The sequence below is a fragment of the Schistocerca piceifrons genome, chromosome 1 (genome assembly GCF_021461385.2).
Source record: "Schistocerca piceifrons isolate TAMUIC-IGC-003096 chromosome 1, iqSchPice1.1, whole genome shotgun sequence".
Classification (NCBI taxonomy): Eukaryota; Metazoa; Arthropoda; class Insecta; order Orthoptera; family Acrididae; genus Schistocerca; species Schistocerca piceifrons.
In genome coordinates this window covers 547,000,420-547,024,875 of record NC_060138.1, presented here as the reverse complement: position 1 = coordinate 547,024,875, position 24,456 = coordinate 547,000,420, and the positions used below count along the sequence as shown (strand labels likewise).

Sequence of the window (24,456 nt, the reverse complement as noted above, 5' to 3'; positions counted from 1 at the left end):
TAACGTTTATTAGTAGTATGACACCAACACTACTGTTGTGGCAGATGAGACCAGACAGCACTCATCACGTGTTTGACCTTTATGCCAGGACAAATTAAGCAAACGGTGAAGTGTTTCAGTTGGCATATACTGTTATACATTGCTGAAAATCGATGAAGAAGCGACGAGCAGCTTTGAGATGTGAGTAACGAGGAAAATAGAAAGTGTGAAACTGTTGTGGCAGATGAGACCAGACAGCACTCATCACGTGTTTGACCTTTATGCCAGGACAAATTAAGCAAACGGTGAAGTGTTTCAGTTGGCATATACTGTTATACATTGCTGAAAATCGATGAAGAAGCGACGAGCAGCTTTGAGATGTGAGTAACGAGGAAAATAGAAAGTGTGAAACGGAAAGCCACATTAAGGAATGTGGAGATATTAAAAAGGATAAATGTCAAAAGACAGTTACGGAGGATAACTGACAGTAGAAACAGGAAGTGGCTGTAGAGTTCGGTGAGAACAAACTGAATCATGAAAGATGCTTCAAGAGGGATTAGGGATATACAAAAGGGAAAAGCAGTTAAGGACCTCAAGGAGAATTCGTCCATAGGGTGAATAATGACTAATCCAAATTTATAGGACTTGTAGCTTTAAAAAAAGAAGCTATTGACACCGTTGGCTTGAATTAAGTTTTTGAAATTCGGAAGTTATCAGAAGTAAAATACTAGTAGCGAAAGTTTATATAGAACCTGTGTAGAAATCGGACCACAATTATGAGAGTCGAAGTGCAAGAGAGGGAGATAGTAATTGAGGAGTGAAACATGTTTGGAGATTTTCAAACATGCTATTCAATCTGTACACTCAACAAACAGAAAAGGAAACTAAGGAAAGGTATTAACGCAGAAAAATAAAAATTTCGAGATTTGTCAATAACACTGTAATTCTGTCAGTTATCGAAAATGACATGTAAGATCAATTGGGAGGAATAGATAAGAGTCTCAAGGAGAAGTTACATAAAAACATCAACAAAATTAAAGTAAGGGTGCTAGAGTACAGTCGGATAAGGTAAGGTGATACAGAGGGAACTAGGTTAGGAACTGAGATGTTGAAAGTACCAGACTAGTTTTGCTATTTGGGCAACACAGTAACTAACGATGGCAGAAGTTAAAAACTGATTTAAAATGCAAACTTGCAATAACAATAAAATCATCCCAAAAAAGACGAAAATGGTAACATTTAATACGAATTCAAGTGCTGGTTTTTTTAATGGTTTATTTTCAGCAATAAATTTTCCTCAGCGGGTAGATCGAACTACTGCAACCGTGTTGTGATTTCAAGATGGCCAGCGATGGCCGAAACGTAATTTCGTGTCAGTGAAAGTACTGATGAATAAAAATCTAACCAATACGTGAAGAAGAACGTAAAAAATGTAGTAAAAAAAAGGCAAGTAATGGTAATAGTAGGTGAGTTAAAGCTTAAGACCCGTTCGTGATCCTAGCAAACAGAATTGAAAGAAAAAGCATATTATTACAGCGACCACTGAAGAAGATTTAAATAAAGCGGAACACTTTTGGTCTTCAGGCTTTTATTAAAGTACCAAAAGATGATATATAACCTATATCAGTTGTATAATTGCAACTGCGGAAAAATAGGTCGAAAAACAAGTAGGACAACATGGGAATTTGTTTTCGAATTCTGTGTGAATGTAGCGTAAACAATCATTTGAAAAACCGGTGACGTCTCCAATGTTATCAGAATGCCGTTATTTGTAAACAAATTTAAGTGTTTGTTAAGTCTTCTGAAGGTATTTCTTTGGAGTGTAGCCATATGTTGCAGTGAAACCTGCACGATTAACATTTCAAGTAGGAAAAGCAGAAGATTCCACAAAATAAATCTGAAGATTAGGTAGGTAGCCTGAGTAAGTATGTAGGATGTCACGATTGAACAGGGACGAAAAGAGTTTTAAGGCAGAATTCGGTAAGGCTCACCTTGCTGCATCAGGGGATAGTCAATGTGGTAATGGAGGAAAATGTGTGTATGGGGGAGGGGCTAAGAAATCTAGGAGACCAAGGCTTGAACACGGAGCCTGTTCAATTGGATGTAGGTCACAGCAGTTACGCACATGTACAAGATTTGAACAAGGTGAGACTGGCACGGAGAGCCTGGTGAAGCTCGTCTTCGGACTGATGACTATGTGACAGGAGCGGCAGTGTGCCCCGGAGCCTCGATGCCGGCTTGTACTTGGCGGCGGCGCGCCCACTCACCTAGGAGCGCGAGCACGCAGAGCGCCACCTTGGCTGCGGCCATGTCTGCTTTCAGCTCGCTGGCACCTTCCGGCTGCAAACCGCGGACTGGCGCGGCCCGCTCGGCGCGCCCAACATAAGCGGCCGCGGCCGGCCCGTGACGTCACGCGGCGGAGCTTCCTTGACCTTGCTCCCCGCCACCCAAACTTCGCGCCGCGCGGAAGGAGCGCAGCCAGCTAAAGCGGCCGCCGACAGCCGGCCGGCCCTACGGGTTGCTGCCGCACCGGCCTCAGCTGGGCTGGAGAAGGCAACAGGCGCGCTGCTTTGCCAGGCTAGGATAGGCTGCAAGTGTGTACTGAGTACAACTCTCCCGTATTTTCAGGGATCTCCCGTATTATAGCAATATTTTCTTAATCCTACCAGCTACCAGTTTCTCCCGTATACAGGGTGGTCCATTGATCGTGACCGGGCCAAATATCTCACGAAATAAGCGTCAAATGAGAAAACTACAAAGAACGAAACTTGTCTAGATTGAAGGAGGAAACCAGATGGTGCTATGGTTGGCCCGCTAGGTGGCGCTTCCATAGTTCAAACCGATATCAACTGCGTTTTTTTTTTTTTAAATAGGAACCCCCATTTTTTATTACATATTCGTGTAGTACGTAAAGAAATATGAATGTTTTAGTTGGACCACTTTTATCGCTTTGTGATAGATGGCGCTGTAATAGTCACAAACATATAGCTCACAACTTTAGACGAACAGTTGGTAACAGGTAGGTTTTTTAAATTAAAATACAGAACCTGGGTACGTTTGAACATTTCATTTCGGTTGTTCCAATGTGATACATGTACTTTTGTCAACTTATCATTTCTGAGAACGCATGCTGTTACAGCGTGATTACCTGTAAATACCACATTAATGCAATAAATGCTCAAAATAATGTCCGATCAACCCCAATGCATTTGGTAATACGTGTAACGACATTCCTCTCAACAGCGAGTAGTTCGCCTTCCGTAACGTTCGCACATGCATTGACAATGCGCTGATGCATGTTGTGAGGCGTCGTCGGTGGATCACGATGGCAAATATCCTTCAACTTTCCCCACAGAAAGAAATCCGGGGACGTCAGATCCGGTGAACGTGCGGGCCATGGTATGGTGCTTCGACGACCAGTCCACCTGTCATGAAATATGCTATTCAGTACCGCTTCAACCGCGCGCGAGCTATGTGCCGGACATCCATCATGTTGGAAATACATCGCCATTCTGTTATGCAGTGAAACATCTTGTAGTGACATCGGTAGAACATAATGTAAGAAATGGGCATACATTGCACCATTTAGATTGCCATCGATAAAATGGGGGCCAATTATCCCTCCTCCCATAATGCCGCACCATTCATTAACCCGCCAAGGTCGCTGATGTTCCACTTGTCGCAGCCATCGTGGATTTTCCGTTGCCCAATAGTGCTATTATGTCGGTTTACGTTACCGCTGTTGGTGAATGACGCTTCGTCGCTAACTAGAACGCGTGCAAAAAATCTGTCATCGTCCTTTAATTTCTCTTGTGCCCAGTGGCAGAACTGTACACGACATTCAAAGTCGTCGCCATGCAATTCCTGGTGCCTAGAAATATGCTACTGGTGCAATCGATGTTGATGTAGCATTCTCAACACCGACGTTTTTGAGATTCCCGATTCTCGTGCGATTTGTCTGCTACTGATGTGCGTCCTAGACGCGACAGCAGCTGAAACAGCTACTTGGGCAACATCATTTGTTGCAGGTCGTGGTTGACGTTTCACATGTGGCTGAACACTTCCTGTTTCCTTAAATAACGTAACTATCCGGCGAACGGTCCATACACTTGGATGATGTCGTCCAGGATACCGAGCAGCAAACATAGCACACGCCCGTTGCGCATTTTGATCACAATAGCCATACATCAACACGATATCGACCTTTTCCGCAATTGGTAAACGGTCCATTTTAACACGGGTAATGTACCACGAAGCACTGGCGAAATGTTACGTGATACCACGTATTTATACGATTGTGACTATTACAGCGCCATCTATCACAAAGGGAAAAAAGTGGTCCAACTAAAATATTCATATTTCTTTACTTACTACACGAATATGTAATAAAAGATGGGGGTTCCTATTTTAAAAAATCGCAGTTGATATCCGTTTGACCTATGTCAGCGCCATCTAGCGGGCCAACCACAGTGGCATCTGGTTTCCCCCTTCAAGCTAGACGAGTTCCGTTTTTTGTAGTTTTTTCGTTTGATGCTTATTTCGTGAGATATTTGGCCCGGTCACTATCAATGGACCACCCTGTATATCGTCAACAGTCACTATTGTAAATGCACTGAAGAGCCAAAGAAACTGACACACCTGCCTAATAGCGTGTACGCCCCCGCGACCCCGCAAAAGTACCGCAACATGACGTAGCATGGACTCGACTAATGTCTGAAATAGTGCTGAAGGGAATTGGCTCCACGAATCTTGCAGGGCTGTCCGTAAATCCCTACGAGTACGACGGGGTGGAGATCTCTTCTGAACAGCACGTTGCAAGGCATCCCAAATATGCTCAATAATGTTCATCTCTGGAGAGTCTGGTGGCCAGCGGCAGTGTAAACTCAGAAGAATGTTCCTGGAGCCACTCTGTAGCAATCCTAGATGTGTGGGGTGTCGCAGTGTCCTGCTGGAATTGCCATAGTCCGTCGGAATCCATAATGGACATGAATGGATACAGGTGATCAGACAGGATGCTTAAGTACGTGTCACCTGTCAGAGTCGTATCTAGAAGTAACAGGGGTCCCATATCGTTCCAACTACACACGCCCCACATCATTACAGAGCCTCCATCAGCTTGAACAGTCCACTGCTGCCGTGCAGGATCCATGAATCGATGAGGTTCTCTCCATACCCGTACACGACCATCCGCTCGATACTATTTGAAACGAGACTCATCCGAGCTGACAACCTGTTTCTAGTCATCAATAGCCCAATGTCGATGCGAGGTGCAAGCTTTGTGACGTGCAGTCATCGAGGGTACACGAGTGGGCCTTCGGCTCCGAAAGCTCATATCGATGAAGCTTCGTTGAATGGTTCGCACGCTGACACTTATTGATGGCCCAGCATTGAAACCTCCAGCAATTTGCGGAAGTGGTCCACTTCCGTCACGTTGAACGATTCTCTATAGTCGTCTTTGGTCCCTTTCTTGCGGGATCCTTTTCAGGCCACAGCGATGTCGGAGATTTCATGTTTTACCGGATTCCAGATATGGTCGTACGGGAAGTTCCCACGTCATCGCTGCCTCAGAGATACTGTGTCCCATCGTCCGTGTACCAACTATAACACCACGTTCAAACTTACTTAAATCTTGATAACCTGCCATTGTAGGAGCAGTAACCGATCTAACAACTGCGCCAGACACTTTGGTGTCTTATATAGGCGATGGCGACCGCAGCGCCGTATTCTGCCTGTTTACATATCTCTGTATTTGAATACGTATGCCTGTACAAGTTTCTTTGGCGCTTCAGTGAAGAAGGTCTATACAGGGGAGACGAACTAAAAGACATTAAAAAACGGAAGTGCATGTAGATGAAGATGAGATGGGAGATATGATACTATGAGAAGAATCTGACAAAACTCTGAAAGATCTAAATCGAAACAAGGCCCCGGGGGTAGACGATATTCCATCAGAACTACTGATAGTCTTGGGAGAGCCAGCCGAACGGTTCTAGGCGCTTCAGTCTGGAACCGCACGACTGCTACGGTCGCAGGTTCGAATCCTGTCTCGGGTATGGATGTGTGTGATGTCCTTAGGTTAGTCAGCTTTAAGTAGTTCTAAGTTCTATGGGACTGATGACCTCAGATGTTAAGTCCGACAGTGGTCAGAGGCATTTGAACCATTTTGAGCCAGCCCTGACAGAACTCTCCCAACTGCTGTGCAATATGTAGAAGACAGGCGAAATACCCTCCGACCTGAAGAATGATATAGTAATTCCAATTCCAAAGAAAGCTGTTTCTGACAGGTGTGAAAATCAATGAACTATCAGTTTAATAAGTCATGGTTGCAAAATACTAACACGAATTCTTTACAGAATTATGGAAAAACTGGTACAAGCCGATCTTGGGGAAGACTAGTTTGGTTGCCGGAGAAGTGTGGGGACACGCCAGGCAATACTGACCCTACGATTTAACTTCGGAGATAGGTTGACAGAACTCTCCCAACTGCTGTGCAATATGTAGAAGACAGGCGAAATACCCTCCGACCTGAAGAATGATATAGTAATTCCAATTCCAAAGAAAGCTGTTTCTGACAGGTGTGAAAATCAATGAACTATCAGTTTAATAAGTCATGGTTGCAAAATACTAACACGAATTCTTTACAGAATTATGGAAAAACTGGTACAAGCCGATCTTGGGGAAGACTAGTTTGGTTGCCGGAGAAGTGTGGGGACACGCCAGGCAATACTGACCCTACGATTTAACTTCGGAGATAGGTTAAGGAAAGCTAAATCTACGTTTATAGTAATTATAGACCCAGAGAAAGCTTTTGACAATGTTGACTGGAAAACTCTCTTTTGAAATTATCAAGGTAGCATTGGTAAAATACAGGGAGCGAAAGGCTACTTACAACTCGTATAGAAACCAGACGGCAGTTATTAGAGTCGAGGGGCGTGAAAGGGCTGCAGTGGTTGAAAAAAAGAGTGGGACAGGGTTGTAGCCTATCCCCGATGATATTCAATATGTACCTTCAACGTGTAGTCACGGCAACCAATGAAAAATTTTGAATAATATGAATTGAAGTTGAGGGAGAAGAGAAAGTGTGCAAATTCCAACGGCCTGTAGAAACAGTGTCGCCAAACCTGTTCTTCATTTGGCTTCCTCAAAACGAACAAACATAACTTTGGATTACCTAGCTTAAATTTATCATTTCTGAAAATGTCACTTCCGAAAATGTCAGGTCATAGCTGGTAAGGAGCATTTCAACAAGTGGTAATTCACAGATTCACAGTTTCTGTACATTACAGTATTTTTGCGCATGTAAGTGCTTGGCGTGCGCAAGGACCTGATTAGATAACGTCAGTGCCAAATAACTCAGAAACGGCAAACGCATCTAAGTTTTGTTGTATCTAAGTTCTTTCTTAAAAACTATTTCTCAGCAAGACCATCCTTGAAACACCCTTACAAGCTATTCAGACGATGATGATGTTTGTTTTTTTGGGGTGCATAACAGCGCGGTCATCAGCACCCGTGCAAAATCCCAATTTTTACACAGTCCAAGTTTTTCACAGTCCAATCTAGCCACTATCACGAATGATGATGATGATGATGATGATGAAATGGTGAGGACAACACAATCACCCAGTCCCTGGGCAGAGAAAATCCCCAACCCAGCCGGCAATTGAATTCGGGACCCCGTGATCCAGAGGCAGGAACGCTAGCCACTAGACAACGAACTGTAAACAAACTTTCCAGACTGTTCTTGACCACGCTGTATAGCGGAAGAGAATTTATGTCTACTGGACTGTTCTAGGAGAAAACTGACCATTATTGATCGACCACGAAAGTTTCGACAGAAGGAGGGAAATTGTTGGGATTGTTACGAACTTTTCCTTGATCTGGACTCGGAATGTACACTGCGATTGGGTACTCAAATTTTGACGTTGGCAAAACCAGCTGCATTTTGTGTAGGAGAGGAGAAAGACGCCGCGCGGGATTAGCCAAGCGGTCTAAGGCACAGCAGTCATGGATTGTGCGGCTGGTACCAGCGGAGGTTCGAGTTCTCCCTCGGGCATGGGTGTGTGTGTTTGTCCTTAGGATAATTTAGGTTAAGTAGTGTGTAAGCTTAGGGACTGCTGACCTTAGCAGTTAAGTCCCATAAGATTTCACACACACACAGGAGAAAGACGCTTCGTCTCAGAGAATGTTCAAATGTGTGTGAAATCTTATGGGACATAACTGCTAAGGTCATCAGTCCCTAAGCTTACACACTACTTAACCTAAATTATCCTAAGGTCAAACACACACACCCATGTCCGAGGGAGGACTCGAACCTCCGCCGGGACCAGCCGCACAGTCCATGACTGCAGCGCCTGAGACCGCTCGGCTAATCCCGCGCGGCGTCTCAGAGAATGATAGAGCACACCTCAGTAATGTAGAGGGAGATGTATTCGCTTTACAGCTGGTCACAGGTGCTGGAGCTGAACTTCGAATTCTCAGCCACTATTGCAGCCATCCTCTGCACCTGTATCAGTAGAGTGGTGTGCATGGTCTGCATTTGTATTCATCATAATGAAGGGGCCACAGACTTGTTTGTTAAAAATGTCACAATGAACGAATGTGCAGAGACACGTTTTGTTAGAGCGCGTCCTGTCCCTCAGGCTCTTCGAGAACTGATGGCTCGGAACTTACTGCTTTGCAAGACAGAGGGGTCCTAGCAACCATTACTGCCTGTCAGTGGGCGTCCTCTCTTGTTAGTCTAAAGACTCTGGTTGTCCACCGATTTGAAGAGAGCTTACTTTTCCAAAACTGATTTGCGCGACGCTTACTTGCAAATCCCTATGGATGACCAGTCGCAACAAGTCTTTGATATTAACGCTCATCTGGTTCTTTTCGAATTTTTAAGATTACTGTTTGGCAGTGCTTCCACGCTCGCCGTATTACAGCACTTCCTGAAACAGCTGACTGCAATAGTTACCTTTTGCTCAAATTATTTAGATGACATGGTCGTCTCAGGTCCCACTCCCTGAAGAACACATCAGCAATCTTCGCGTTCTGTTTCAAGTGTTGTCTGCTACGGGTCTCAAATATAATGGAGGCAAATGTGTGTTCCTTCAGACTGAACTTGAGTACTTAGGACATGTCATTAAAAGCGATGGTATTCACCCATTTCAATCACATTTGCTTGATATCTGCGACCTTGCACCTCCACGCAATGTGCTTACATATTACATCCACTTCACTCCCATCGCCGCTGAAGTTGCGGCTCCCTTGCATCGCTTATGCGAGAAGAATGTTCCTTTTATTTGGTCGCAAGAGTGTCAGTCTGCTTTCCAGATGTTGAAGCATGCTTTGCTTAGTGATCGCTGCCTTGTTCATTTTGATCCAGCTGTGGATTCTTCCTCTTACGGCTTCGGTGCAGTCTTGTCGCTTAGAACTCGCTCTATTGTCAGGCCGATTGCCTTTACTTCGAAGTTGTTGAACAGACCTCAGTGTAACTGAAAATGAGGCTCACACCATTGTCTATGTTGTCACTAAGTTTCACCGGTATCTTTTCGGGAGAAAATTTAACTTGCTGACCGACCATAAATCTCCACAATCTTTGTTCAGCCATTCTCAGTTAGTTTCAACTCTCACAGCGCCGAATCTGCAACGGTGGGCTCTCCTTTTGTCAAATTACCAATATGAGATTGTGTACTGGTCCACTTCTATGCTAGGCAATACAGATGCAGATGATCTTTCTCGCCTCCATGTTGGTCCAGATTCATCATTCGACGAGTCCTCTTTTTATTGTTGCTACGTTGGCACACAGGACGCAGATGTTTTGCACAGCTTTTCGCTTAATCACAGGAAAATTGCCCAGGCTACAGCAGCGGATCCTGATTTGCAGATTCTGTTGTACCACATCCGCAATGGTTGGCCGTTTACATCCTTACAGGTTCGTAGCCCTGTGGTTTGCTGAAATTTTTTCTCATCAGCACGCACTTGGCGTTCACCGAAGTGTGATTTTGATTCGCACCAGTAATGACCAGTCTCATGTTGCGGTTCCCTAGGCTCTCCAGCCTGACGTGCTTCGTTTGCTACACCAAGGTCACTGGGGGATCATTCGCACGAAGCAGTTGGCACGACGTCATTGCACTTGGCACGTTCTGGATGCACAAATTTAACAGTTGACTTCTCAGTGTCAAGCCTGTGCTGAACATCAGTCATCTCCACCATCAGCAGTTCTTTGAATGGCCCAAACCTCAAGTAGAAGTACCTTGGCAACGTTTATATCTCGACTTCACAGGTCCTTACTGGGATATGCGTTGGCTCATCGTCATTGACTCTTTCAGAAAATTTCCCTTCGTAGTTCCTATGGCTCGTTCCATAATCCACGCCGTGTAGTCGGTCTTTGGCCTAGAGAAATTGCCTGAAGTGATTGTGACTGACAATGGACTTTAGTTTGTTGCCGCTGAGTTTGAACAGTTTTGCATCGCTTCTGTCATCAAGGGCCTCATGAGTACATCGTTCCACGGCCAATCCAGCGGCGAATCTGAACAGTTTGTACCGACATTTAAGCTACAGAGGGACAAACTTCGTGTCTCTCACATACGGGATCAAACTGTGTTGCTATTTCTGTCTTCCTACCGCTTACAGCCACGCGACGGACCATCGCCGGCAGAACTGTGACATGCACGGCGCACCACACCCTGCTTCAGTTGCTGCAGCAGCCACGGCGTGCGGTGCCCAATCCGCCTAAATAGGCAAAGTATCAAACTAACGATTTGGTCTTTTACAGGCTGTGTGGCAGACGGAGGCGCTGGGAGCAAGGTACCATTATACGATGCATTGAGCTCTATGTTTCTCCTGCAGGGACTGAGAGGATTCCAGAGACGCCACCAGAATCAAATACGTATACGTGAAGTTTGTTATCTCGCCTCATGATTTGTGCTTTCAGATGGCCTAGTCCTGCCTTGATGCAAGAGCCCTCGCTGCATCTGGCTCCTGCAGGCCCCACACAGTTGGCGCCAGTCCTGGAGCCGATGTGAGCAGTGCCCTTTCACGATCTTTTGGATAGTGACAGCCACTGTACGTATTGGGATGGGCCCTCTTCCCAGTGTCTGTCCCATGTACTGCCTCGGATCTCTCTACAGTCACTGAAATGCCTCTCTCTACTTTTTCGGCTCCATCCCTGGAGATATGTGTGCACCCTCTGCCCAGTTTTTCAGCTGGTGTCCCCGGGCACGTCCAGGGAGTATGCCAGGACACAAGTGGGAGCTTGGCATCATCCTCAGTTTTGGCTCCCATCTCCTCATAGCCACCTACATTTAGCCCTCCCCCTCCACACCTTGGTTTGCCCATCTACACTACCTGACAATGGTGAGGAGGTTTAGGGGGAAGAAAGAGATGCTGTATACACCTCGATATGACCCCAAGGCGTACCAAGGTTGGTAACGGAGTGGCAAGTTTCCGTCAGACACCAGTATCAGTCGCACGGGATTTGGCGAACCAATTGGGGTGCACCCACTGAGCCACGTCCCCAGCAGCTCCGTCCCACGGGCACCCACTGCCACCACGATACAGGATGGGTGGCAGCAGCTGCTCAGCCCGCTTGCACCTGGAGGCTATTGGTGAAGTCACTATTGTTTGCGCAGCAAACATGATCCTGATTGCTGTTATATGGGCTGGACTTCGTTTCTTGCTACATTATTTGTAATGAGTCTTCGTACACTTGGAGAAATGTAAGTTAAGTTAATCTTATGTTTACTGTGATATCTTGTTTGCTAATCATTTCTGCTTCTGTCCAGCTGTCCTACAACGACATTTGCCACACCACTCTCTACCCCACCTCCCTTACCGTTGGGTACAAAGTTGTACACAACCCTACTATATACTCCGCAATGCATAAGCTTGCCAACGGCTACTGCTTGTGCAGAGTGCGGTGTTGTAATGGAAGCCTGCGTGTACCTATTACAACTTCCTGCCCCAGAATTTACCTTTAGCACAGAAAAACGCCCTTCAGAATTCTGTTGAGATCTGTGCCAAGGATAACACTAATTATAGATGGTCCCTCCCAGTAAGTAACTGTGTACTCACACCAGTAGTGGTAATCAGTGAGCAAAATATTAAACCCATCCAAAATAATGAGGCAAAGGGTTTACGCTATGGAAATCAAACATTAGCTACCGGGTAAAAAAAGTTTTTAGTTTCTCAAAGATCAGAACACATAAAACAAACACTTAATCAAAAAAGCAGTGGATGAGAATAAACTCTGCACATAAAAAGCGCCACAAACTACTTTAGGGAAAGGTGTGATAGGAATGGAAATCAACCCCTTACTCCCGTGGATAGAAATTTCGTTTAGCGCAGTCTGACAGTAAACAGAATTCAGAAATTGATTGTGACTGTGAACCAACAAAATGTCCTACGAATAATTCTCTGTTCAACTCAAAACTAGTGGAAATAAGTTCTCCACAGACAATGAAATAACTCTCGACTTTCCCTAACTGCAAAACTGCAAATATTCTTAACAAAAGACACAGATGCTGCAAGAAATGGTGCTATGACAAACTCCTGCTATTTATCTGTCTTCACAGTGCCGGCGGCTACACCCGCTCGCAGCACCCAGATGCAAACTATCCAACAGCTCGGGGTCCTGTGCCTACCTGAGTCAATCTCATTCGGCACCTCGCCCCCTTCTTCTAACAAGCTTCCCATCTTGGCGCACCACACCCTTCTGACTGTAGAACTTTCCTTCTCAGTGCACCGTTCCAGTCCGACTGTCTGCCATGCGGCCAAAAAGGCCTTCAGCAAATCGTAGTGGCTTCCTGTTTTTTTAACTCCAACTGAATCATCTTCCACGAACACATACACTGCCTCCATCGTCTATACAACAGAAACTGAGTCAACTGGACCTTTGCCCACGAAAACGAGGCAACTCTTTGATTTTGACGTCACCAACCTCACAGCGGGAAACGGTTCTTGCTGGTGTGGGAGAAGTAAGACAAATCGGGCACCGCTCTGTCGGGCGAGCCAGTGTTCTGCCCACATTGCCATTGCCTGCGCTGGCGTCACCCACATCATTTTCTCCGCAGTCAGTGTCCTTCACTGGCGCCGGCCGCGGTGGTCTCGCGGTTCTAGGCGCGCAGTCCGGAACGGCGCGACTGCTACGGTCGCAGGTTCGAATCCTGCCTCGGGCATGGATGTGTGTGATGTCCTTAGGTTAGTTAGGTTTAAGTAGTTCTAAGTTCTAGGGGACTGATGACCACAGCTGTTAAGTCCCATATTGCTCAGAGCCATTTGAACCATTTGAACCTTCACTGGCTCGCAGAAAATAAAGTCCACTACCCGCGGTGTAGCCAATGCGTACTTTCACAGGTTCGCTGCCTGTGAGGGGTGGCTACTGTACAGTCTTACCTCCGACATGGCCGCCTGTCCCCTCTCTCTTTGCGGTGGGCCGCCACCCGTAACCGAACTTGCTGCCAGCCTCAATTTAGAGTAGACAGAAAATACTCCCGGCCCGAAAATTAAATCATGCAGATATGCTGCTAAATGCACACAAACCACAGCCAACCTCGTATTAAAATGCATTGTTAGTACCCTTGCGTGAGGACATATTAGTTGATCAGTAATTGCATAGAAGAAAAGTAGTTCAAATAAAGACTGAGGAATGAAATGCAGACCATCTGAAAGAAAAGACGCCTTTCAACACAATTTTCATAATATTCTATCTCAGTTCCACCCACCTGTGCCAAGGTCTGTGGACTCCCCTTTTTGGCCTTCTCTTACTTTTCTTCTCTCTCTTCTTCTCTTCCTTCTTCCTTCGTCGTACCGTGGCTATATCTCAGTGTTTTCAACACAAAAAGGGAGGGAGAAAGGGGGTACACGTGTGTGGTTGATCACGATGACGCCGTGATTTGAGTGAGTGTCACCCTTATCTCCGTTTTGGGAAGATTGATGACTGAAGCAGTAAAATTCCTCTAAAAGAAAAAGATAAGTGCTCTCTTTTCGAAAAAAAGATAAATAGTAGCGTAGACCACAATGTCTATCGTGCTACCAAACTGAAGGAACAAGACACAGTTTGTAAAGTTTCGACTTCGGATGAAGTTTATTGATCCCACGAAGCTGAAACAAAACTCATCCGTTCCAAATGTCATTCACAACCAGAGTAGTTAGTTTTCTGGGGTGTGTGTAGTAGTCACTAATGACTGAAATGATCGTTCCAGTAATTCTATCACAATCTGTTCATGGGTTGCTAAGCAACGTATCAACTAGCTGACTGTTCCGTGGTTAATATCTGTCGTAATCGAACAGTAAATCAACTCACACTTGCTTTAAGCATCAAGACCACTTACTATCCCTTCCGATAATTCTTTGATAATTATTATTAAGTTAATGTCAATAAATCACTGTCAGTGTCACTTAATCCTTCACGCGACTATAACGCGCGAAAGCCTACCGCATATCTCAAACTTCACGCCGATATTTCAAAGTCCGCGCGCGATTTGTTTGTAACAATGTTCGGCCGGGGTTCCCTACAAAATTTTCTAAACCAACTCTGGGTTGTGATTTATCAGTTCTATGTCCATTCATAAAAATTACAGAGGACCCGTACTCGATTACGACTTGTCCGCCCACTCGAGCAACTCAGAAGGTATCACCCTGCTCAAAGAGAAAAAATATCACGCATAACGCAGCGTTGCGATATGCTACGTCAAAACACATTTATATACATCTCAAAAAGACTCATTACCTATTGCTCCAAAAACATATTGAACTTAATTAAATTCTTTACTTCATAAATAACTAATAAAATTTAGAAATGACTTACTTGCATACTGTGTCAATCACTCAGCAAAGGTTTGACAACAAAAAAATCTAGACTTGAGATGACGTAATGGGTTACTACCTGTTTTGACTCTCCTACTCTCACGTGACACAAGGTATATCCGACTGTAATGGACATCCCCCCATGATTATTCCTTAAAGATTTCGAGGGCTATACAGACGATTACCCGTGTAATGCTACAGGTCCTTCTTACATGTTTTTGCACCCTTGTGCCTCTTGTAATTATTCGTATTGTTTATTCAGTGACTGGAATCAGATTAAGGCATCTAGCAATTAATCAGATTGTTATAGTCACCTTTAGTTTCATTTGACAACTTGATGAAAAAATTTATCAATTTTTTCTTTTGAGGTGTGGTTCCCATATTTCATATTCAGTGGACCTCCCCCGCTCAATTCAGATATTCTGTTCATTATCCTTTGTGCGACTTTGCTTTTTCATACCACGTCATGGGAGCCATCGGTTCAATATATAGATCTCCGGGCTCTGATCTCGTTCCATCTCAGAGGTATGCTAAATGCTCAACCGAAATCTGATAATCACTCCCCAATGCTATCAGTATTCTTAGAGAAGAACATAGCGTCGCCGCCCGTATACATAGCACTAGTAGGTAGGTGCTGATTTAATTACTTTTGAGTGTGCTTTCTTTGCTAGAAATCATCTGGCCACCACTTGACGGACACGTGTGACAGACAACGACGCTACACGACTCTAGGAGAACAGCATCAGCCAGAAAACCAGCAGTAGTACTGTAGGTTGTCCCAAATGGTTCAAATGCCTCTGAGCACTATGGGACTTAACTTCTGAGATCATCAGTCCCCTAGAACATAGAACTACTTAAACCTAACTAACCTAAGGACATCACACACATCCATGCCCGAGGCAGGATTCGAACCTGCGACCGTAGCGGCCGCACGGTTCCAGAGTAGGTTGTTCTGTCTAATTTGCAAACTTTAAGAACAACCGGGATAGTAGGTCTATGTGTAATATTTAAGTACTTCCAAATACACTACTGGCCATTAAAATTGCTACACCACGAAGATGACGTGCTACAGACGCGAAATTTAACCGACAGGAAGAAGATGCTGTGATATGCAAATGATTAGCTTTTCAGAGCATTCACACAAGGTTGGCGCCGGTGGCGACACCTACAACGTGCTGACATGAGGAAAGTTTCCAACCGATTTCTCATATACAAACAGCAGTTGACCGGCGTTGCCTGGTGAGACGTTGTTGTGATGCTTCATGTAAGGAGGAGAAATGCGTACCATCACGTTCCCGACTTTGATAAAGGTCGGATTGTAGCCTATCGCGATTGCGGTTTATCGTATCGCGACATTGCTGCTCGCGTTGGTCGAGACCCAATGACTGTTAGCAGAATATGGAATCGGTGGGTTCAGGACGGTAATACGGAACGCCGTGCTGGATCACAAAGGCCTCGTATCACTAGCAGTCGAGATGACAGGCATCTTATCCGCATGGCTGTAACGGATCGTGCAGCCACGTCTCGATCCCTGAGTCAACAGATGGGGACGTTTGCAAGACAACAACCATCTGCACGAACAGTTCGACGACGTTTGCAGCAGCATGGACTATCAGCTCGGAGACCATGGCTGCGGATACCCTTGACGCTGCATCACAGACAGGAGCGCCTGCGATGGTGTTCTCAACGACGAACCTGGGTGCACGAATGGCAAAACGTCATTTTTTCGGATGAATCCAGGTTCTGGTTACAGCATCATGATGGTCGCAGCCGTGTTTGGCGACATCGCGGTGAACGCACATTGGAAGCGTGTATTCGTCATCGCCGTACTGGCGTATCACCCGACGTGATGGTATGGGTTGCCATTGGTTACACGTCTCGGTCACCTCTTGTTCGCACTGACGGCACTTTGAATAGAGGATGTTATATTTCAGATGTGTTACGACCCGTAGCTCTACCCTTCATTCTATCCCTGCGAAACCCTACTTTCATCAGTATAATGCACGACCGCATGTTGCAGGTCTTGTACGGGCCTTGCTGGATACAGAAAATGTTCGACTGCTGCCCTGGCCAGCACATTCTCTAGATCTCTCACCAACTGAAAACGTCTAGTCAATGGTTGCCGAGCAACCGGCTAGTCACAATACGCCAGTCACTGCTTTTAATGATCTGTGGTATCGTGTTGAAGCTGCATGGGAAGCTGTATCTGTACACTCCATCCAGGCTCTGTTTGATTCAATACCCAAGTGTATCAAGGCCGTTATTACGGCCAGAGGTGGTTGTTCTGGGTACTGATTTCTCAGGATCTATGCACCCAAATTGCGTGAAAATGTAATCATTCGTCAGTTATAGTATAATATATTTGTCCAATTCTTGGTATAACAATTTTAATGGCCTGTAGTGTATATACAGATGAACTGAAACCTATTACGTAATATATTCACAATCGAAATGTTGATGCGGCTCGCTAATGGCCATGTTCTCGTGCTTGTCATCCCAAACAAGAACAACAACAAAATTTATTACTTCTTTTACTCCAAAAATGGTGAAGCGTTGAAGATGGTCGCCTTTAAAAACCATCAGTCGGCATTCGGAACCTGTACTGAGGAAATACTCTGTTACTGCTGTAATCATCCATCTGAAAACTAGTTGATAAAGGTCTCCACGTTAGTCTAATCTGAGAAAATTTCTTCATCAACTGTTACCCCCCACACATACCTTCATTAAAATATTAACTGTTCCTTAATGCCTACGAATGTGTCCTATCAGTTTGTACCTCCTTTTAGTCAAATTTTTGCACGAAGGAAGAAAGACTGGAACCTAATGTGTGGTCGACCTTGAGGTCAGTAGAGACGGAATATAAGCTTGCGTTGGGGAAGGAAGTCGGCACCGAAATTTTTCAAAGAAATCATCCCAACACTCTTGATACGAGATTTAGGGAAACCACGGAGAAGAATAATCGCGATGTCCTGACGTGAATCTGAACCAACGCCCTTCCGAGTGTGTCTCACCTCATTTCTCACCGATAGGATTCAGCATCTCTTCATTAGTTACGCGATCTACCTAGCAGATCTTCAGCGCTCTTTTCCAATACTATACTTCATAACCTTCTTTTCTCTTCTTTTTTATGTTGTTTATCGTCCACATTTCATTTCAATATAACGCTGAATTCCATATAATAATTTTCAGAAGAGATATCGTGAAAATAAAATTTACATTATATGTTTAAAAGTTTCTTTTTACAGAAATTCTACTATACATCAAGACTTCCACGACAATGCAGTGTAAAACGGATAAACTAAGTTTCTTCGGGCAAGTACTTTTTCTTAAGAGATACATCATATTCACAAGACTTTGTGTCTGGAAGATAAACACTCATCAAATGGGATGGGGCCTGCAGTGAAATTTGGAGGTCCCTCGTGGAGTTGGTTTGCTCGTTTTGATACTACACGTGGCAATGACGCAAGAAAAGGTTACGGGGAATTTTTTCGTCTAATTGCATTCTGTCGAAGGCGAGTTAGATGTGAGGATTGTGAACGTCATCATGACAGGGCATCTGTTCATACTGAGTGGGACTTAAAACGTACGACGCCAGTAAGTCAGCAAAGCAAGAACTAATTGCCCAGAATACTGGTTTTATCCCAAAGGGACGTTTATTGTATTTTTACAAAAAGTAGATTTCACAATAGACGACAGAAACCACAGGTGAAACCTGCTCTGATTGTTACTATCTTCAGGCCATTCTTGTAGCCATTCTGTGAGAAATCTTTAGTCATCAGATCACAAAGCTGTCGACTAGGACAAAAGCCGCCATACAGGCAAATATGGCCTCTACATAAAATGTGTTTGTAGTTAATTTAGACTGCAAATCATTCATTTAGCTTTTCTGAAGCGATGTGACCTGGTATGAATACATTCTTCACTCACAAAAAAAAAAATCGAAAAATTTTTGCATTTCACTACATTCGATCGGAATATTACGATTCTGCAACATTTACACTTTTTTGGAAGGCTCGGGTGTGTTTATATTCGTTGTTTTGTCTTCTGTTTTCTCTCTGCTCTTCGCGCATAAGCGTATTAGCACGTTGCAAATAAATACGATAGAAAAAAGGGCGCCCACATGCGCTCTCAGAGGAAGGAAAAAATACAGTGTGGTCAGCTGTTTTTCTTTCAAGAAAATGATTTAAAAGTCGATATTACACAGATCTTGCGCACTCCCCGCGTTACAAACTACCATACGGGCGCTCTTGCATAGTAAGCTACTGGTAATTAAAATTGGGAAACCAGGAAGGACAAAGTAACGAAATTTTACGAATTGTGTGGATACATTAATTAATTAACTTATAGCCGAGTTGGTGGTGTACAAAATCTGAAAAACAGTACACGGAGTTGCCACATCTGGCAGTAACAATGGCCTAATCCAATTGATCATCGAATTCAGCTGGACTTTGACGACGGTCAGGGGTACGTCATGCCATGTTGCTTCAGCTGTGCGTGACACAGGAAACATGCGGTCTTGCGTTATCTTGTTGAAAGATGACGTTACGGAAACATCGATGACAGACACCTAAATGCAATGGCTGCTGTCCAAATTAACCAGCTTCGCGAACCAGAGTATTTCCGTTTTGTGACCGTGGCAACCACGTTCTGTCACGCTTGGGGTGGGCCCCAATGACGATAACGAATGCAATATGGCAACGTTCGATCTCCTCAGGGTATCCTCACGGGATTCATCCATTGTGATGACGTGCGTTCTACCGGACTCGCCTGAAAAAACGCCGTGGAGTTGTTTGTTCTGCCTCGTTTTGTCATCGGAGGCAACATGGTCGACATGTCTTTCTCTGCTGGCGCGTCAAGACTAGCAGCAACAGTGGTCTCCTTGCTGACAGTCTGTGCTGCTCCAGACGTCGTTGTGCTGTCCACACGGACACAAATGAGTTGCATACCCCTTCCTGCAGTTTCAGTGGCCAATAGGCCAGTTTACCAGAGGTTGCCATGGGCGACCATCAGGACATCTCAGACAAGCTGATTCTATTCTCTGATTTTCTTCAGTGTACTATGAAGGGAATGCAATGTTGCATTTTACTACTACGTATGCCTATGGAAGACTCCCTCCAAATAGTGAACGTGCATGCTTTTATCACTTGAACCTCTCAATTTCAGCAATCAGTACCAGGAGTATTCTGTTGCCTAGCGATTTATGGATGCAAATACTAAGAAATTTCCCTTTCCAATAGTTTCAAAAAAGTCAATAAACAACACACATTTGCAGGCTCCAGTGAAGGTCGAAAGGTTCATCTTCACCGGGAAAACATCAGTTTCCTCGTCGCACACGCAACGTCGCGGTATAATGCGACAAGTTTCTTACGTAAGTGTTTACAACTGCCGATGCAGTGAATACGAAAACGCACAGTGTAGATTGGTTTTGTTTTTTTGATGTTTAGAAGTAGCATAATAGCTGATTTCAGTTAAGGTTTGGTTCTGAGTTTCTAAAACAGCAGTCTTCTTGCTCCTATGCTTCTTGAAACTGCCCAAAAGAATGATACATTTAGCTTTTTACTGAAAAAAGATACTGATAAAGACGAATTTTTGGTGCTGAACAGACTCCAAATAACTTCCAAAAGAATAATTTCTGTTCTGTCTCCAGTTACTGGTCATTCTTTTGCGTAAACACATCAATAGCAATTTTGCTCCTCCCCTAAAGAATATGACCCACACCTTGATACAATCACTTGAAAGCTGTAAGAGCCTGTAAGGGACTCCCATATGCGATATCTTTCATATCTACATGGAATCCACGAATGTGCTTATCCCAGTACTTCTTAAGTACTTGAAACGCATCGGCATCTACAGATTTCCAATAGCATTTACACTTAATTGTGAAACTATCGTAGCTTATGTTGTCCGAGGAATACACAGTTTTAATTTCAAACCTGTTATTTTTTTCTGTATCTTGCCGACTTCTCCTCCTATTCTCTCCCCTTAAGAGCACCTTGGCATGAGACAACCGTACAGTATTCAAAGAGTTATTCATGTTAAAGACCACTCAGATTTCTACAATCACTGAAAATTATATAAACCGTCGTTTTTTTAAATTTATTTATCGATTTAGAAACATTTGTCTACATATGCATTCTGCATGTTAAAAGTACAAGAATACAAAAAAACTGGAGCCTTAGGTGACTGTCCCATGTATGTAACAGGAATAATAACTACATTTATGATGTATTTTGCTACTTCGTACCTCTATGTTTAGTCTCTTGTGATGTAAGTCATTCTCATCGTCTTCTACGTACGCCTATGGAAGACTCCCTCAAAATAGTTTCTTTTGTACTGTGATGTCTTCTCCAGCGCAGCAATATCCATTAGAGAACCATCTTAAAATTTGTGCTTAACTGGGTTTTGATGTTTCAGAAACGCTGTGATCAAGATTTTCTCTTTTTTAACTCTCAGTTTTCTGTCTGTTGTCACATCTGTTCTAAATGGTAAGGTTACGCAAAGTCAGTACAAATCGCAGCACGCTATTTAAAGTTCAGTGTTATCCTCAATACGGCTTTGTTATACGGTAATATGCAGTGTGCCTCGTGATGACTGGGTGTTGTGTGATGCCTTTAGGTTAGGTAGGTTTAAGTAGTTCTACGTTCTAGGGGACTGATGACCATAGATGTTAAGTCCCATAGTGCTCAGAGCCATTTTAATATGCAGTGTCACTCTCTTAGTTTTTTCTTTCAGAGGAGTATATTTAATGAAACGCTTGTTTTAGTTACCTGTTGTCCGATCCAAGCTATGATAATAGCGTTGTAAAACGTAACAAAACGAAATATGTACGGACCTTTAAATCTCTGTTGAATAGACTTGTATTACCTTTCACAACTGCTTTTCCTCTTCTTTATTGTGTAGACAAATCTTTCCGTGAAATGAAAGTAACAGACTAAGCGTATTCGTGCTCATACCAGAGTAGCAGTGTGCACTTGAAATGTAACAGCCCATTAAGACCCACTTAAACAAACGTTTTTCAGTCTAATTCAGGGTCGCACATGTAAACAAAATATTTAATTTGTCTAAAAAAATATTGTTACTAAAGTAATTATTACACCCCAATTACCTTAAAGTATAGAAGATCTGTAAATGAAAGGAACATTTTCCAAGAAGGGAACCTCTAGTAATCAATAAAATATGAAAACGCATTATTGTAATTTCGTATTCGAGAAATTATACTCGAATAAAATAACAGTCACAAACTAATATAGAGTTGTACTTGCTGTTCTGGAGCAAACATAAGTTTATATATGTATTTTCAGTTTTTATATGTTAATTTTAATTGTTACTTAATTAAAAAATCATTTTAAACAATGTCGAGGATTGTTCAGGATTGTTAAGAAAGTATAAATAGTTACAGCGATATTGGCATGGGTGTATTTGGACAGGAAGCATGTAGCTTGTTGAGCATAATTCATTTCATTACTGTGAGTATGACACAACTTATTTCAGATTTGTCAAGATGCTTTTATTTACTTTGAGACTGTAATAAATATTCAGCTGAAACATTATACTGGATTAAATATTGTTTTAACTTTATAGTTAAAACCCACAGTCGCTGTTTTCCCGGACTTCCACTGCGACAGATCGCCAGCTACAATGAGTACTTTAACTTTAATCAAAATTAATTCAATGAAAACGTTTTGGTAGACAAATCTTTCCTTGAAATGAAAGCAATAGACTAAGCGTATTCGTGCTCATACCAGAATAGCAGTGTGCGCTACTTCTCTGTTGTTTGGCACAAGATCGCCTTCGTTGTCTGGTGGGTAGCTAAGCTGACTACTGAAGTAGAGATCTTTCGTTCGATTTCCGCCAACCGCGTCAGATTATTCTGAGACGGAAAGATTTGGAAAGTGTTCCAGACTCCTTTGTGCGACAAATCAGAAGCTGCTCGCAGAAGTAAATAGTGGAAAATGAACTTACAAGTCCTCAAAGAGGTGTGGTTTAACTGGTAGCTTTGCTGGCTACTGACGTAGAGTTCCTGCTTTGGATTATTGCTAAACGTGTCATGTTGTTTTAAGATGGAAAGAATTAGGAAGTGTGGAAATTGTCAAGCTACGTGCATAAATAAGCAGTGATAAATGGACATGTGATTCATGAAAATGACGTCCAAGCGAAATATTTACGTCAGGTTGGTACAGGATGACAGTTACTGAACTATATGAAATTAAATCGTCATAACTTCTGAACGGTTTGAGTTAGGACGCTCCAACTGCACGGCTGAAGCGGCGGGGCATGATGGAAATTAGTATGCGCATACGTGGTTTGCTTCAGCGGCGAAGCCCACTTTCATTTGGACGGGTTCGTGAATAAGTAAAACTTGCGCATTTGGGGGACTGAGAATCCGTATTTCGCTGTCGAGAAGCCTCTTCATCATCAGTGAGCTACTGTGTGGTTTGCAATGTCCAGTCACGGAATAATCGCTGCAATATTCCTTGTTGCCATGGTGGCTATGTAATATACGCCAAGATTTTGGGAACTGATTTTAACCCCATTACCCAAAGTGACCCTAATTTCGACAAGATGTGGTTCATGCAACATGGAGCTCAACCCCATCGAAGCAGGAGAATGTTTGATGTCCTGGAGGAGCACTTTGGGAACCGCATTCTGGCTCTGTGGTGCCCAGAGGTCACTGGCATGGACTTCGATTGGCCGCCATATTCTCCGGGTCTGAACACGTGCGACTTCTTTTTGTGGGACTATATTAAAGACAAGATGTCCAGTAATAAACCCAAGAGTATAGCTGAGCTGAAAGTGGCGATTCAGGGGGTCATCGACAGCATCGATGTTCCGACACCAGCGGGTCATGCAGAATTTCGCTATTCGTTTGCGCCACATCATCGACAATGATGGCAGGCATATCGAACACGTCATAACCTAAATCAGAATATCTGTAGTGTCGTTTACGTGTTGGATAAAGTGTGTCGGCGCCGTAGTTTGTTACTAATTTACGTTTTTTTTTTTTTTTTTAGCTCAATAATTGTTAACCCGTAGCTCCATGACGCTGAAGTGTTTCAGGTTGGCTTGGGCTGCGTGGCGATTTGTTATACTTCCTCATGCACCAAACACTTAAACAAGGTGCCACCTGAACACTCCTTTCGTATAGAATGAATGTTGCTTACTGAATATTAATCAGGATCCAGCCAGTCTGTGCCCTGAATCGGTGTGCCTTCTTCCTCCAACTTGCTCAGACTTCCTCCAACTTGGATCAGACTTCTCCTCCTTATATGCTGCAGATAAAGTTGCCGAAAATTAACTTCTCGTTCTCATTCACTCCACCACACAAATAAGAAGTGAGATTCAATTCACGTTCTTATATTATCATCAAAATTACAACTCAGTACATGATAAATTAGGACAGCTACCAACTCGTATACTGCCTCTCTGTACTAGGTACATAGCAGATCTGAGATTCCACTTGACAGTTAACAATCACAATACATTTATTATCTTCGACATTTTTCGTTCTTAGATTTCGTGGTGCTCTTTCTTCCACACCGCCCGCTGCACGTATCTCCTACATCCACCTCAGCAGGTAGGGTCGTATGACTGCTACCCATTTCCGTACAGTTATTGGACCGTTAGCTTTGGTATCAGCACCTACGATTTAAAGCACCTCCCAACAGTGGGGTGCTCACCACCTATCGA

General features: G+C 43.7%; 1 protein-coding gene across 1 annotated transcript in view; it reads right to left on the bottom strand.

Moving 5' to 3' along the window:
- The window catches only part of LOC124788133 (Kazal peptide Pr13a-like), a 94,244-nt gene extending 91,901 nt beyond the window's left edge, over positions 1-2,343 (bottom strand). The window contains exon 1 of the mRNA XM_047255275.1: positions 2,247-2,343. Within this exon, the coding sequence (XP_047111231.1) occupies positions 2,247-2,289 (43 nt within the window). The 5' untranslated portion in view covers positions 2,290-2,343. The remainder of the gene's footprint in view (positions 1-2,246) is intronic.
- Between the last annotated feature and the right edge of the window lie 22,113 nt (positions 2,344-24,456).